The sequence below is a fragment of the Chiloscyllium punctatum genome, chromosome 44, assembly GCF_047496795.1.
Source record: "Chiloscyllium punctatum isolate Juve2018m chromosome 44, sChiPun1.3, whole genome shotgun sequence".
Taxonomy (NCBI): domain Eukaryota; kingdom Metazoa; phylum Chordata; class Chondrichthyes; order Orectolobiformes; family Hemiscylliidae; genus Chiloscyllium; species Chiloscyllium punctatum.
In genome coordinates this window covers 16295280-16310670 of record NC_092782.1, presented here as the reverse complement: position 1 = coordinate 16310670, position 15391 = coordinate 16295280, and the positions used below count along the sequence as shown (strand labels likewise).

Below are 15391 nucleotides of genomic sequence, written 5' to 3'. Positions count from 1 at the left end.
CAGAATGGGCTTTGGCGGAATTTCAGTAGAATAGGACCAATCTTAAATGAGGAACCAAGCGGGCTAAAAGGGGTCATGAAATAACTTTAACAAGCAGAATTAAGGAGAATTCCAAGGCCTTTTATTCTTATATAAGAAGTAAGACAGTAACTAGAGAAACGGTTGGCCCACTAAGGGATAAGGGAGGAAGGTTGTGTCGAACCTGAGAAAATGGGTGAGATTCTCAATGATTACTTTGCATCAGTGTTCACTGAGGAGAGGGACATGATGAATGTTGAGATTAGAGATAGAAGTTTGTTTACTCTGGATCACATTGACAGAAGGAAGGAGGATGTGTTGGGTAGGCTAAAGGACCGGATGGGATCTATCCCAGGTTGCTGAGGGAGGCAAGAGAGGAAATAGCTGGGGCATCCTTAAACATAGGCAAAGTGGCAGAGGACTGGAGGGTTGCTCATGTTGTCCCCCTGTACAAGAAGGGTAGTAGGGACATTCCAGGTAACTACAGTCCAGTGTGCCTGACATCAGTGGTGGGAAAGTTGCTGGAGAAGATACTGAGGGATAAAATCTATTTATATTTGGAAAAGAATAGGCTTATCAGTGATAGGCAACGTAGTTTTATGCAGGGGAGATCGTGCCTTACCAACTTAATGGAGATCTTTGAAGAAGTGACCAAGTTGATAGATGAAGGAAGGGATGTAGATGTCATATACATATACATAAGGCATTTGATAAGGTTCCCCATGGTAAACTAATGGAGAAAGTGAAGTCACAAGGTGTGCATGGTGTTCTAGCTAGGTGGACAAAGAACTGGTTGAGCAACAGGGGACAGAGTAGTAGTTGAAATGGAGAAAGGTGACCAGTGGTGTTCCACAGGGATCAGTACTGGGGCCACTGTTGTTTGATATACATAAATGGTCTGGAAGAGAGCACTGTTGGTATGATCAGTAAGTTTACAGGTGACACAAAGATTGGAGTAGCAGAATGCATAGGGGACTGTCAAAGAATACAGGAGAATATAGATAGACTGGAGATTGTGGTGGACAAATGGCAAATGGAGTCCAATCCAGACAAATGTGAGGCGCTGCATTTTGGGAAGTCTAATTCTAGAGTGAACTATGTTGTAAATGGAAGAGCCTTGGGAAAAGTTGATGCGCAGAGGGATCTGGGAGTTCAGGTCCATTGTACCCTGAAGATGGCTGCACAGGTGGATAGAGTGGCCAAGAAGGCATACGGTATGCTTGCCTTCATTGGATGGGGTATTGAGTATAAGAGCTGGCAGGTCATGTTAAAAATGTACAAGACATTGGTTCGGCCGCATTTACAATACTCTGTACAGTTCTGGTCACCACATTACCAAAAGGATGTGGAAGCTTTGGAGAGGGTGCAGAGTAGTAATTATGAGGATGTTGCCTGGTATGAAAGGTGCTAGCTCCGAAGAGCGGTTGAGTAGGTTAGGATTGTTTTCATTAGAAAAAAAGGAGAATGAGGGGACCTGATTGAGGTCTACAAAATCATGAAGGGTATAGACGGTGGATAGAGGTAAGCTTTTTCCCAGGGCGAGGGATTCAATAACGAGAGGTCACGTGTTCAAGGTGAGAGGTGAAAAGTTTAAGGGGGGTTACACTCAGGAAGTACTTTACACAGGGTGGTAGGTGCCTGAAATGGGTTGCCAGCAGAAGTAGTAGAAACAAGGTAAAAACAATGACTGCAGATGCTGAAAATCAAATACTGGATTAGTGGTGCTGGAAGAGCAAGGGCTTTTGCCCGAAACGTTGATTTCGCTGCTCGTTGGATGCTGCCTGAACTGCTGTGCTCTTCCAGCACCACTAATCCAGCAGAAGTAGTAGAGGCAAGCACGGTAGATTCATTTAAGGTGCGTCTGGACAGATGTGGAGCAGGGGATACAGATGCTTAGGAATTGGGCTTAGACAGTGGATTTGGATCAGCTCAGGCTTGGAGGACCGAAGGGCCTGTTCCTGAGCTGTAAATTTTCTTTGTTCACACTTATTCTCTAACATATGGTCATATGATGCCATAGGATCTCCAGTAGACTTCCCCATTTCACTTAATACAACATGAAGCCCTATCGCATCACCTCACTTGCTACGTTTTCTCCATTGTAGTGATTGCATTGCATTTGCAGCAATCTGTTTTCCCTATTGCAGTGTTGCACTGCACTTGCTACACGTTTCCCCCATTGTAGTGATTGCATTGCATTTGCAGCAATCTGTTTTCCCTATTGCAGTGTTGCACTGCACTTGCTACACGTTTCCCCCATTGTAGTGATTGTATTGCATTTGCAGCAATCTGTTTTCCCTATTGCAGTGTTGCACTGCACTTGCTACACGTTTCCCCCATTGTCGTGATTGCATTGCATTTGCTGCACCGCGTTTGCCCTGTGGCAATGGGGTCCTCAACTGGATGGATTGGGCAAGACTGCGCATGCGGGGTATCGCGGTCGTGCAGGAGTCGGCGCGCATGCGGCCTGCCGGGTCCCCAGCTCCTCACGTGATGCAGGTGTCTCTGGGCTGTGGGTTGGTGACCCTGGGGGAAGCTGTCAACCCGCCCGCCCGCCCGTTATCATTTTAATGTTTCACAGGCCGTGCTGCGCGGTCGGCTGATTCTGTAGGTTTAACGGGTTTGACGGCGCCGCCCGCCTGCCCGCCATCTCGGTGAGGATGAAGCTGTTCTCCGAGGCGCACAAGACGGTGTTCGTGGTGGACCACTGCCCGTACATGGCCGAGTCGTGCCGGCAGACGGTGGAGTTCGACATGTTCACCAAGAACCGGGCCCCGGGCATCATCCCGCTCGCCCCCATCTCCAAATCCCTGTGGACCTGCGCGGTGGAGTCGGCCATGGAGTACTGCCGCATCATGTACGACATCTTCCCGGCTCGGAAACTGGTGAGAGGCCGGGGTCCGCCTCACAGGGGGCCCGGGGGAGGGCTGACGGACTGGGGGGGGGGGGGAGATGGAGTGGGTGTTGGGGGGGGGGGGGGTGCAGGGGTAGGAGGGGGGGGGGTAGGGGGGGGGTAGGGGCGCAGGGGGAGTAGGGTGCTGGGTGAGGGGTTGCATAGGTAGAGGAGTGGGTGCCAGGGTGTGGTGTGCGGGGGTAGAGGGTGCTGGTGCGGGGGTGCGGGTGCAGGGATAGGGGGTTGTGGGTGCAGGGGTAACGAGTGCAGGTGCAGGGGCGGAGGGGAGAGGGTGCAGGGGCGGAGGGGAGGGGGTGCAGGGGCGGAGGGGAGGGGGTGCAGGGGCGGAGGGGAGAGGGTGCAGGGGCGGAGGGGAGGGGGTGCAGGGGATGGGGATGTGGGTGCGGGGGTAGTGGGTGCTGGGGTAAGGGGTGCAGGGGTAGGGGAGTGGGTACAGGGTGAGGGGTAAGGGATGCAGGGATAGGGGAGTGGGTGCAGGGTGAGGAGTACAGGGTAAGGGGTGAGGGGTGCAGAGGTAGGGGAGGGGGTGCAGGGTGAGGGGTAAGGGTTGCAGGGGTAGGGGAGGGGGTGCAGGGTGAGGGGTTGGGGTGCAGGGGTAGGGGTAAGGGGTTAGGGATGCAGGGGTAGGGGAGTGGGTGCAGGGTGAGGGGGCAGGGGTAGGGGAGTGGGTGAGGGGTGAGGGGTGCAGGGGTAGGGGAGGGGGTGCAGGAAGTGGGGTGCAGGGGGAGGGGTGGGGGAGTGGGGTGCAGGGGGAGGGGTAGGGGAGTGGGGTGCAGGGGGAGTGGAGTGGGTGCAGGCTGAGGGGTAAGGGGTACAGGGTTGGGGAGTGAGTGAGGGCTGAGGGGGTGAGGGGTAAGGGATACAGGCTGAGGCATGAGTGGTAGGGGGTGCCGAGTGAGGAATGCAGGGTGGAGGTGGGGTGCGGAATGAGTGGGAAGGGAGGGGGCAGAGTGGAAAAAGCAGGCTGAAGGGCTGGGAGCAGGTGGTGGGAGGAATGGGGGGATGGGGAAAAGGTGCACAGTGACGTAGTCAGGAAGAAGGGCCGGGTGATAAGGGAGGGGTGAGGAGAAGGGGGCAGAGTGCGAATTGCAGGATGGAACAGTGTAGGGGAATGGGTGCAGGGGTAGGGGGTGTAGGGGTAGAGGAGTGGGTGCAGGAGTAGGTGTGTGTGGGTCTGGGAGTAGGGTGATGGAGGGTTAGGAATGGGTGAAGAGGGGGTCAGAGTGAAGGTTGGTAATAATGAGGGGGAAGCAGAGTGAGTGGGGTTGGCTCAACAAGGGGCATCATAGAATGGAATGCTGAAAGCAGAATGGGGGTATTGGTGTGAAGGGGGTGACACTGAGTGAATTCAGGGTGCGGCTGGAAAGGTAAGGTGAGCCAGCGCTGGATGGAGTGGGGTGGGGGACTGTTGGATGGCTGGAGTGTTGGGGCTTGTCCGGGTTGGAGGGCAGAGGAACGAATGACGAGTTCCTCATTAGGGATGAGTGAAGGGTCCCGCAGAGTTGATGGGGGCAACAGACTGAAGAACACTGGATGCTTGGTTGGAGGGAAGAGAGAATGAGAGACTGGGGACTATTGGCTGTGTTCAGCGGGGGATGCAGGTGTCAGAGGTAGGTTGAGGGCAGAATCGGAGCGGTGTCTGTGTGTGTGTGGAGACGGGTTTGCCAAGTTTGCACCAGAGTTAGGACAGGTTATGGGGACAATAGCCAGTGAGCACTGGGGCAAGGGAGGGCATGAAATTGAGCTCAGTGAGTTTGGATAGGCACTGGGTTGGGGGAAAGCAGTGAGTTCTCAATGGAGAAAAGTGTCCAATTTCAGCAAGATACTTCTAATGTTCTCTGTTGGCTAGGGGCCTGCAGTGAATGGTTAGCCACTAAAAATATACTAGTGTACTGTACTTAATTATACAATCACTCTACTAAACCTCTCAGTAGCTTGACACTCAATGCATTAGTAGATATTGAATCTTAACTGTAATTTTCCTTATATACAAGGGTCTGATTTTAAATAGTGGGAAATAGAAGTTAAATTAAGCCATGGTTAGCATGTAGTACAAACCAATAGTATTTACTGCTATTGGAAGTAGATGATGTCTAATGTTTTATTTCTTTATGCTTTCAATACCGGTTAGCTCAGTTATTTATCCATTAAAAAGGTGTTTTTCTTGATAATCAATGAGTTTTTGAACCTTCTAAAAACAGATTAAACATTTCCTCCTTAGCAATAATGCTTCTAATAAGTCAAAGATGTGTGGTTTTATAAATGCAGGACCCTTATAAAAGCACAACTATAATGAATGATTACAGATTCAAGTGTTGCTTCATATCAGGCTACAAGTGTCATTTATTTGCTAAATTCTCTGCATTGAGTCAGATTTGGGTTCTCATAACACTGCCTCTTTGAAGTGCTCACTTCAAAGAAACTAGTTTTAATTGTTAGGAGACAAGAAACTGGAATTAGTTTCTTTAGACAGAATGATGGGTGTTTAGTAGAAGTAATCATTATTATGGCAGGTTTAGATGAAATAAACAAGGAAGAAAATGTTTCTAAATGGCAGATGGGTTTAAAGCAGGTTGAGATTTTTTTTAATGCTGTAGATTGTGATAATCTGGGCTGCATTGCCTGAAAGGGGGTGGGAGCAGATTAGTCATAACTTGCAAAATATAGATATTGAAGGCAAATAAATTGCAGGGCTATAGGGAAAGTGCTGCTGAGAGTAAGTAATTGGTTTGATCTTTCAAAAGAGCTGTACAGGCACAGTGTGCTGAATGATGGTCTTCTGTTCTCAACAATTGCATGAAATATAGAATGGAAAGTGTGTGGTTCGTGGAGTGTTGACATTCCATTTTTAATATATATTGCCAACTGCGTATAAAATATGTTGTTCTATTTAATTTCCCTATGTATCTCAGCCAGCAACATTAAGCAGCATGACGTCAACATCTGGTGACCAAAGGCTGCTAACAGTTGCTCCAAAGCAATTAATGGGTGCAACCAGGGTAAGTAAAAAAAAGTCCTTTTGAGATGCATTTTTTTGTTGGTTTATGCTAGTGTTGAAATGGATTAACTAACAGTGAAAAAACAATACTCTAGACTCTCGAGGGTGTAACGTTTTGTTTATAATTTAGAATCAGCTGGTCTCCTAACAGAGATCAATTGGAGTTCAATTGGACCTGGGTGGAATTGCATTTGCTGCCTGTTTTTGGTTTGTAGTCAACATATGTAGATATGGTGAAAGTTCCAGCAGAATAGTAACTTTCTTTTAATTGGCAAGTGGTGGATGTTACTGATAATGCAGACCTTCGTTAACAAACCCTGGTTTGCCTGGGCAGGAGATGGTCCACAGTGAGTTGCCTTGAGCCACTTCACAACAGTTCCTTTAGTGCCAAAGGGGGTAGTGGAGGCTTGTACAATTACAACATTTAAAAAGCATCTGGATGGGTATATGGATGGGAAGGATTTAGAGGAATATGAGCCAAGTGCTGGCAAATGGGACTAGATTAGGTTAGGATATCTAGTCGGCTTGGACATGTTGGACCAAAGTGTCTGTTTCCATGCTATACATTGCTATGACTCTGGTTTGCTCAGCTGTGCTGAGGAGTACTGGCCTCGGAATTATTCGAACCATGGCACCTCTTACAGATCCTAAGTACGTTTTATAAAGTTAAAAATCACACAGCATCAGGTCCTCACAACCTCCTGATGAAGGAACGGCATTCCGAAAGCTAGTGCTTCCAAATAAACCTGTTGGACTATGAATTTTATGAATTCATGAATTTTAACTTTATCCACCCCAGTCCAACGCCAGCGCCTCCAAGTCATCACGTTTCATAAGCGTTGACTAAAAGCTTGAACAATCAAGGACCAATCTTATTTAAAAGCAAAATACTGCAGGCACCGGAAATCTGGAAAAAGAAACACAATGCTGAAGAAAGTCAGCAAGTCAGGCAGCATCTGTGGAGAGGAAAACAGTTAATGTTTTGAGTCCAATATGATTCTGAATTGAAATCATTCTGGACTTGAAACATCAACTGTTTCTCAACTCCACGGATGCTGCCAGATCTGCTGAGTTTCTCCAGCATTTTCTGTGTTTGTTTGAGTACAATTTTTAACTCTCCACTAAAACAGTAACAGATAAGTAGTCTGTAAACATGGTTTTGTAATTGCGTCCATAATGTATTTGGAGAGCACAGTAATTGTCTTGCGCTTAATGCTACTCATTGAAGCCATTTGTGTGTTAAACTGTTTCTTTTGCAAGTCCATGTTAGTGTCAAAGGAAAGCATTCAGAGGTTCTGACATGTTTCTCGTATTTGTGGCTAAAGGTAACCCCCTTTATTGAAAGGGGTGCTGTGCAGAAGGTTGAAAACTGTAATTAGATAAGTGATATTGCCTTATTTAATTGATGTTAAATCTCTCAGGAGTATCAGGTATTTTTACATGTTCTATCATTTAAAAATCATCAAATCACTTATGCCATTCAAAATTATCCTCCACGCACTTGCTAGCAGGTATTTCAGCAAAATGTGCATTTGGTAACGTCACCAGCTCTGCATCCTTGTTCATTAGCTGTTAAATGTGTCCTGTTTTAAATATTAATTATTCTCTGCTTTTCAGGGCTTTCCTTCTCTTTTGCGGTTTTTTAAATTGCAGAAACAGCTTACACTTGGATCCCGGATTCAGGGTAGTAAAATTTCCCAAGGGACTTTGCAGGAATACCATCAAAAAGAATTTGACGCCGAATAATGTAAAGTGTCAGGGCAGATAACTTGAGCTTCAAGGAGTTTTTTTATGGGAGGCAGTGAAGTGGAGTGGTTTTGGGAGTAACTTTCAGATCCAGGCAGTTGAAGGCATAGTGCCAATGGTTGAGAGATTTAAAATCAGGAATGTATGAGAGGTCAGAATTGAATCACTGTGACTGACTCGGAGCGGAGTGGGGCCATTCGGTGCAGCCATTTTGGCTCGAACGATTTGACGCGGCCTGCTTGGCGCAGCCCACTTTGCCGCAGAACTATTTTGGGCAGCTCATATTTATTTCTTTTTCAGACTTAGTTAGAAGCATTAATGAAAGCAATAAAAATAATGTTTATTCTCTTTAGTAAAAATGTTAAAAATAAAAAAAAGAAATGTTGTTGTGGTTCTGTTGTGGAAGCAGAATACAAGCACTCATAAGAAGATTTAGTGAGAGAAATGATGTTGAGTATTTACAAGGGATTGCCCATAATTTTGAATAAATGTCATATTTTAGTTTTTTTGTAGTTAACATTTCTTTTCAAAGTTTGGTAGAAGATTTGTAGCTCGGGTGCTCGTTGTTGTGGTTCTGTTCGCCGAGCTGGGAATTTGTCTTGCAAACGTCCAGCAAGTTGGCTATTGTTTCTTTGGCTAGTGTTTTGTCGATGGAGGTGAACAGTGCCGTTACATCGAATGAGACCATGCAAAAAGCACAACAAAAAAGAGTACATGCAAAAAGCACAACAACTACTTGCAGATACAGACACCTACCAAAAGAGGGAGTTTGACCCCACCCCACAGCTCACCAATAGGATAAACAACACACTGAGGAATCTACAAAAAAAACGGACATATAACTAGGTCTGACCTACAAAGAATGAAACCTGAAAGCAACAACACCCCCAGATTCTATGGACTACCCAAAGTGCACAAACCAGACATCCCACTCAGACCCATAGTATCACTACCAGGGACACCATCACACAAACTGGCCAAAGAACTACAGCAGAAACTGAAACACCTGATCAGCAGATCCAGACAATCTATACAATCGACACAGGAATTCTTGGACATCATCAGAAATATACACATGGACAAGGAAGAAACTATAGTCTCATTCGATGTAACGGCACTGTTCACCTCCATCGACAAAACACTAGCCAAAGAAACAATAGCCAACTTGCTGGACAGACATAACAGACAACAGGACGTTGAACCTATCAACAAAGACGGCATACTTAAACTACTGGACTTGTGCCTCACAACACACTTCACATTCAACAACCAAATATACGAACAAATCAACGGAACACCCATGGGCTCACCGATCTCTGGACTCATAGCAGAAGCAGTAATGCAAAGGTTAGAACAAACAGTCTTATCACAACTTCAACCCAAACTCTGGGTCTGATACGTGGATGACACCTTTGTAATAATCAAAAACACAGAAATAGAGAATACACACCAGATCATCAACGCCACACTTACAGGAATCCGATTCACTAGAGAGGAAGAAAAGGACAACCAACTCCCATTCCTAGACGTAATGGTACAGAGAACACCGAACGGAGAATTCACCACAAAGGTTTACAGGAAAGCCACACACATAGATCAAGTCCTAAATTATGAAAGCAACCACCCCAACACACACAAACGAAGTTGCATCAGGACACTATTCAAAAGGGCCACAACACACTGCAGCACACCAGAACTACAAAAAGAGGAAGAGGAACACCTATACAATGTATTCACCAAAAACGGATACCCTCGCAATTTCATCAACAGATGCCTAAGGGAGAGACAACGGAACGAGGACATGCCGCAACCCAAAGGACTAGCCACACTACCATACATCAGGAGCATTTCCGAACTGACAGCCAGACTACTGCGACCACTGGGACTCAATACAGCACACTAACCAACAGCCACTCTCAGACAACAACTCACCAGAACAAAGGACCCAATACCCAACATGAGCAAAACCAATGTAGTGTACAAACTACCATGCAGGGACTGCACAAAACACTACACAGGACAAACAGGAAGACAGTTAACGATCCGTATACACGAACACCAACTAGCCACGAAACAACACGACCAGCTATCCTTAGTAGCCACACGCACAGACGACAAGCAACATGAATTCGACTGGGACAACACTACTATTATAGGGCAAGCCAAACAGAGAACAGCCAGGGAATTCCTAGAGGCATGGCACTCATCCACAGATTCAATCAATAAGCACATCGACCTGGACCCAATATACCGGCCACTGCAACGGACAGCTGGAACTGACAACCGGAAGCGGCAGAGACAGGCCACTATAAATGCCGGAGGAAACAACACAGAAGCGTTTCACAGGAGGCTCCCAAGCACTGAGGATGTCACCTAGACAGGGGACGAAATGTTTGCAAGACAAATTCCCAGCTCGGCGAACAGAACCACAACAACGAGCACCCGAGCTACAAATATTCTACCAAACTTTGAAAAGAAATGTTAATTACAAAAAAATCTAAAATATGACATTTATTCAAAATTATGGGCAATCCCTTGTAAATACTCAACATCATTTCTCTCACTAAATCTTCTTATGAGTGCTTGTATTCTGCTTCCCTAAATTTCTTTAATTTCAACGGAATATCATGCCCTGCTGCGAGATGCTCATAGTAAATGTCCCTTCCTCTCTGAACTTTTCATAAACTGTCAATAAATTTCCAAATAACTGGATGTTCCACTCCAAGTTTGCATTGTAATCTCCTGTGGGCAGCTTCTGCATGATTGTTTGTTCTGTCCTCATTGTTTAAAGTTCTTTCATATAAATTCCACATTCCAACTGGAAAAAGCAATGGATGCCTACCATTAAAGAAATTCAGGGAAGCAGACACTAGAACACAAACACTCGTAAGAAGATTTAGTGAGAGAAATGATGTTGAGTATTTACGAGGGATTGCCCATAATTTTGAATAAACAACATATTTTAGACTTTTGTAATTAACTTATTTCTTTTATTGTTTTTTCTTTTTAGCATTTTTACTAAAGAGAATAAACATTATTTTTATCGCTTTCAACTAAGCCTGAAAAGGAATAAATATGAGCTGCGTCTAAATGGGTCTGCGGCAAAATGGGCTGCGCCAAATCGCTCGCGCCAAGATGGCTGCACCGAATGGTCCTAAACTGTCTTGGAGTGTTATAGTCATGGTGCTAGTTATGGGAAAAAGAAGGGTTATGATATAGAGGGATTGGTAGACAAGGATGCCAATTTTAAAATGGAGACCGTCCTTACCTGGGAGCCAAGCTCAGCAAGTGTGCCATGGGTGATGGGTAAATATGACTGCGCAAATGAGAGTATAGACAATGGAGTTTTGAGAGGATTCACATTTGGGGAATCTTGAAAGCTGGCTAGGAATGTTTTGGAGCAGTTAGTTCACAGGGAGCAAAGTATTGATGCACGTTTCAACAGCAGATGTTATGGAAGTGGAAGGAGATTTTATTAGCGATGCTGCAAATATATAGGTGGAAACTTAGCTTGGGGCCATGCTTGGCACCATGGTACGAGCAGTCTAGTTCTCTCCAAAAATTTGCCAAGATAAAAAGTGGAACCAAAGGCTAAGGTACAGAGTTTGTACCAGGGACAATGGCTTTGGTCATTAGAATAACTTAATTCTTCATAATTTTTTTTGTCTGGTTGCACGTCATGCTTTATTCTTAACTGTTTGGCTCACCTCCATTTATCCTTGTTTTAGTTTTCTTCTAGACTAACATGTTATTGACATGAGCTGACCTTTCTTTAATATTAGTTAGTTCTTGCTCGTAATTTTAAGCAACATCTTTATTTAGTTGTCTTTACCAAATGTTTGACCATGACCTTAATCCTAGTATTGATAAAATTTGTTTTCTTTGCAACTGAAGCATTTTACGTTGTACACAGATATGCTCCATTAATAGGTTTCCAGTTGATTTATTTTTATCGTTGCATTGTATAGAACCAAAGAAGGCTGCAGCACCAAAAGAGACATTTTACCCTTTTGAGTCTTTATTGACTCTTTGCAACAGTAGTCCCAAAACTAGTCCCACTGTTTTCCCCAAAGGTCGATATAGTCTTCATTGTCAAATACCTATCCAATTATTTTACTGCAGTAGTCTGAGAATTTATTGCATCCTTTAAAAATAAATAAACTGCCTTAATGCCTGCAGATGCTTTCAAATTCTTCATAATAGTTCTGCAGGTTGCAGGGTTCAGCTGCAACAATAAGCTAAATTTCAAGATTATGTTGTGTGGGATGGATTGTAGTCTCTTGCCCTTGTTTTTGCTTAAAATGAGATCCTATGGGTGAATGCCTGTTTAGTAGTGTTTATCTGCAAAGAGAGAAAAGTGATGAGTTTTCAATTATTAGAATAATTTGTTCACTAAATGCAAATTCTATTATTTATTTAATGATGCGGCATGTGTTTACCACTTATTATTTGGAAACTATAATCTGTGAGGTCGTAGATTCATTTGCCGAGCTGACAGGTTTTTCTGTAGATGTTTCATCACCTCGCGAGGTGACATTGTCAGTGTGGCTCTGATGAAGCGGTGGTCTGTCCTGCCTGGTATTTAAGTCTGTGTTCTGGTTCTTCCGGTTCTGTATGCGACTGGTTAGTATCCTGCTTCCCTAAATTTCTTTAATTTCTTTAATTTAAAGAAATTCAATATGCTTGTTAATTTGAGTTCTGGTTGGTGTGCCAGGCTTCAAGGAATTCTGTCGCATGTCTCTGTTTTGCCTGTGCTAGGATGATTGCATTGTCCCAGCTGAATTTGTGTCCTTCATTGTCTGTGTGGGTGGAAATGAGAGAGTACTGGTTGTGTACGACAGCGGTGAGCTGATGTTCATACTCTTGTATAGTAAGTTTTCTTCCTGTTTGTCTTATGTAGTAATTTTTGGTCTTTGCAGGATATCTTGTAAACTAGACTGTCGGATGTGGGTGTCAGGTCTTTATCTTTTATGAAGAGCTGGTGAAAGGTGTTTACAGATTTGTGGACCGCTATGATTCCTCAGTCTGAATAGTCAGGTAGCCATTTCTGGTATGTCCTTGATGTACGGTATGGTCGCTATTGTCTGGCTGCATGGTGTTTTCTTCTTTAGGTTTGTTGCGTTAAGTACAGGAGGATAGAGGTCTTTGGGCGCCTGTTCCATTTAAATCCCTTCAATAAGTGTTCCTGTTCTGCCCTCTGGATTTCTGGGTTGCTGCAGTGTGACCGTGCCCATTTAAATAGTCTCCTAATGCAAAGCTTCACTGGAGGTGCACTGATGATGTGACCTAGCGAGGTGATAAAACATCTGCAGAAAAACACGCAAGCTTGGTGAATGAATCTACAACCCACAACCTGAGCCACAAATCTTTTCGAAGACTCTAACTATAATTATGTTGAAGTGCAGTGATCACTATATCTGAAAAACAATACAACGCTTGTAAAAATCTGCTTGCTAAGTTTGGATGAAATGTGTTGCAGACAGTTCTCTCAATATGTGAATAATTATTATTTCTAAAGATTGAATTATCATATGCCAACTATGTTCTGTAAATTTATTGTATTTTGTTCACCCTTTTAAAGTACTTTAACATTTACTTCATCTGTATGTTTATCGCACTCATTTTTAGTTTTGACTTTGTGTTTTTCAGGTGAATTTCATTGTCAGTGACTCAAGAGCACACACCTTGAACTCCTGGGGGCAAGAAGATCAGAACCTTCAGGAGGTATAGCAAAGTTTGTTGATTTTAGAGTAGGGAGTGAATTGTTACAATCACCTGCATTGGCCTCGATAATTTTCAATCTTTATAGTTCATTTTCTAGCAACTGTTCTTGAAAGCACTGTTGCATTTCAGATACAAATGATTTAGCCTATTTACCTATTGTCTGGTTGCACTTCATGCTTTGTTTTCTAACTATTCTTCTCATCTCCATCTAACATTAGTGTTTTTCTTCTTAATAAATATATTATTGACATGAGCTGACCATTCTTTAATATTAGCTATATCTTATTGTAATTTTAAGGATCATTCAGTTTGCTTTACAAATGTTTGATAACCATGACCTTAATCAGGTTATCGATAACATTTGAAACTGAAACATTTTACTTTGTAGAAACTACCACAGAAATGCTCCATAAATAGATTTCCAGTTGGTTTATTTTCTGTGGTTGCACTTTATAGAACCAAAGAAGGCTGCAACACCAAACTAGACATTTTATCCTCATGTGTTGTGTTTTTGCAACCGTAGTCCCAAAACTAATCACTGTTTTGCCCATAGTTCAAAATTATCATCTTCATCAAATACTTATCCAATTAGTTTACTGCAGTAGTCACTGAAAATTTGTGGTACCCTTTAAAAAAATAACCTACCCTAATACCTGCAAATGCTTTCAAATTCTTCATAATATCACTGCAAGTTTATTTTAGCCTAAAATTGAATAACTGAAGGGCCAAGTAACCTGATAGCACATGAAAAGCATATCAAAAAGCAGGAAAGTGAATCTAAGTCGATTTAGCTAGGGATTTTCAGTCTGAAGGTTGCTTCTGAGTGTCCGCAAAGTCAAGCAGAAAACTTAATGGGAAAACAAAACCATGGAAGAATACTTAGATATGCTAAAGTAGGTGGAACAGAGTGCAAATATGTAGAATTTATAATTGAACAACAGCATAGGCCAAACCACAGGGATGGAGTTTCAGTAGCTTGGTTGAACCAGAGCATTGAAGCTGTTTCGGGAACAACCATAGGCTATCAAAATCAGAAAAATGTCAAGTTGACAAGCTGGCGATTAAATTCACAAGGAGTGAATTGTTTCTCCGTTTGGAATTGGGACTTGATTTTTATCTAAGTATCATTTAAATTGACATTACACTAACTGTGTAATTTACTGTGACAAATAATTTTTATATTTTTGAGATGGTGCATAGAAACCTCTAATCAAACTCACTCCGAGAACATGTACAAATAACTGAAAAATGCTGGTGAATGTGATTTCCTGGAATGCTATCTTTAATTCTGCCACCTATTCTCACTAGTGTCTTTGTCCGGTGGGGAATAGAAATTAGTGAGTTAACTACTTGGTTGGCTCAATAACTTCACTAATGTCATTATATTTGCATCCTACAGTTTCAGCTTGTTTATTGTACCACCAGATGCAGAATAAAACTTGCATTGATTTGACCTAAAATTTACCATCACCCCGCAATTGCACCAGTCAGTCTTTCCTTTTTGCATGATTATAGTTCAGTTGTTCACCCCAAAAAGTCTTCTGAGTTCATAACAAAAATATAGGTCGGAAGTGGCAATGAAGGTTTCTTGTGGTGCAGTGGTAGTATCCCTACCTCTGGGCTAGGAAATGTGGGTTCAAATCCTACCTGCTCCAGAGGCGTGATCATCTCTGAACAGATTATTTCGGAAAATAAACAGAAATGAAGATGATTGCATGTTGCTTAGTACCGTTCAGAGTTCCTCAGTTATTAAACTATCCTTATCCGCATCCATCCTGTGAACTGGGCAATACTCAGACCTGGCCTGTGCTGATGATTGAAAATTCACATATGTGTCACATAAGTGACAATGACTATCTTCAGAGGATCTAACTATAACATTCAATGACTATATCATTGCAGAATCTCCTGACATCAATGTCCTGAACCGGCCATGTAACTTCTGTGGCTGCAAGTAAAGTTCAGAGGCTGGGAATTCTAAGGTGAATAAC

At 43.4% G+C, this 15391-nt stretch overlaps 1 protein-coding gene across 2 annotated transcripts in view; it reads left to right on the top strand.

Moving 5' to 3' along the window:
* Window positions 1–2509: 2509 nt before the first annotated feature.
* The window catches only part of ints13 (integrator complex subunit 13), an 81835-nt gene continuing 68953 nt past the window's right edge, over window positions 2510–15391 (top strand). The window contains exons 1-3 of one of the 2 annotated variants that reach the window (XM_072562333.1): window positions 2510–2903; window positions 5845–5931; window positions 13326–13400. In XM_072562333.1, coding sequence (XP_072418434.1) covers window positions 2679–2903; window positions 5845–5931; window positions 13326–13400 — 387 coding nt within the window. In that variant the 5' untranslated portion in view covers window positions 2510–2678. The remainder of the gene's footprint in view (window positions 2904–5844; window positions 5932–13325; window positions 13401–15391) is intronic. The other variant, XM_072562334.1, reaches the window with a different exon arrangement.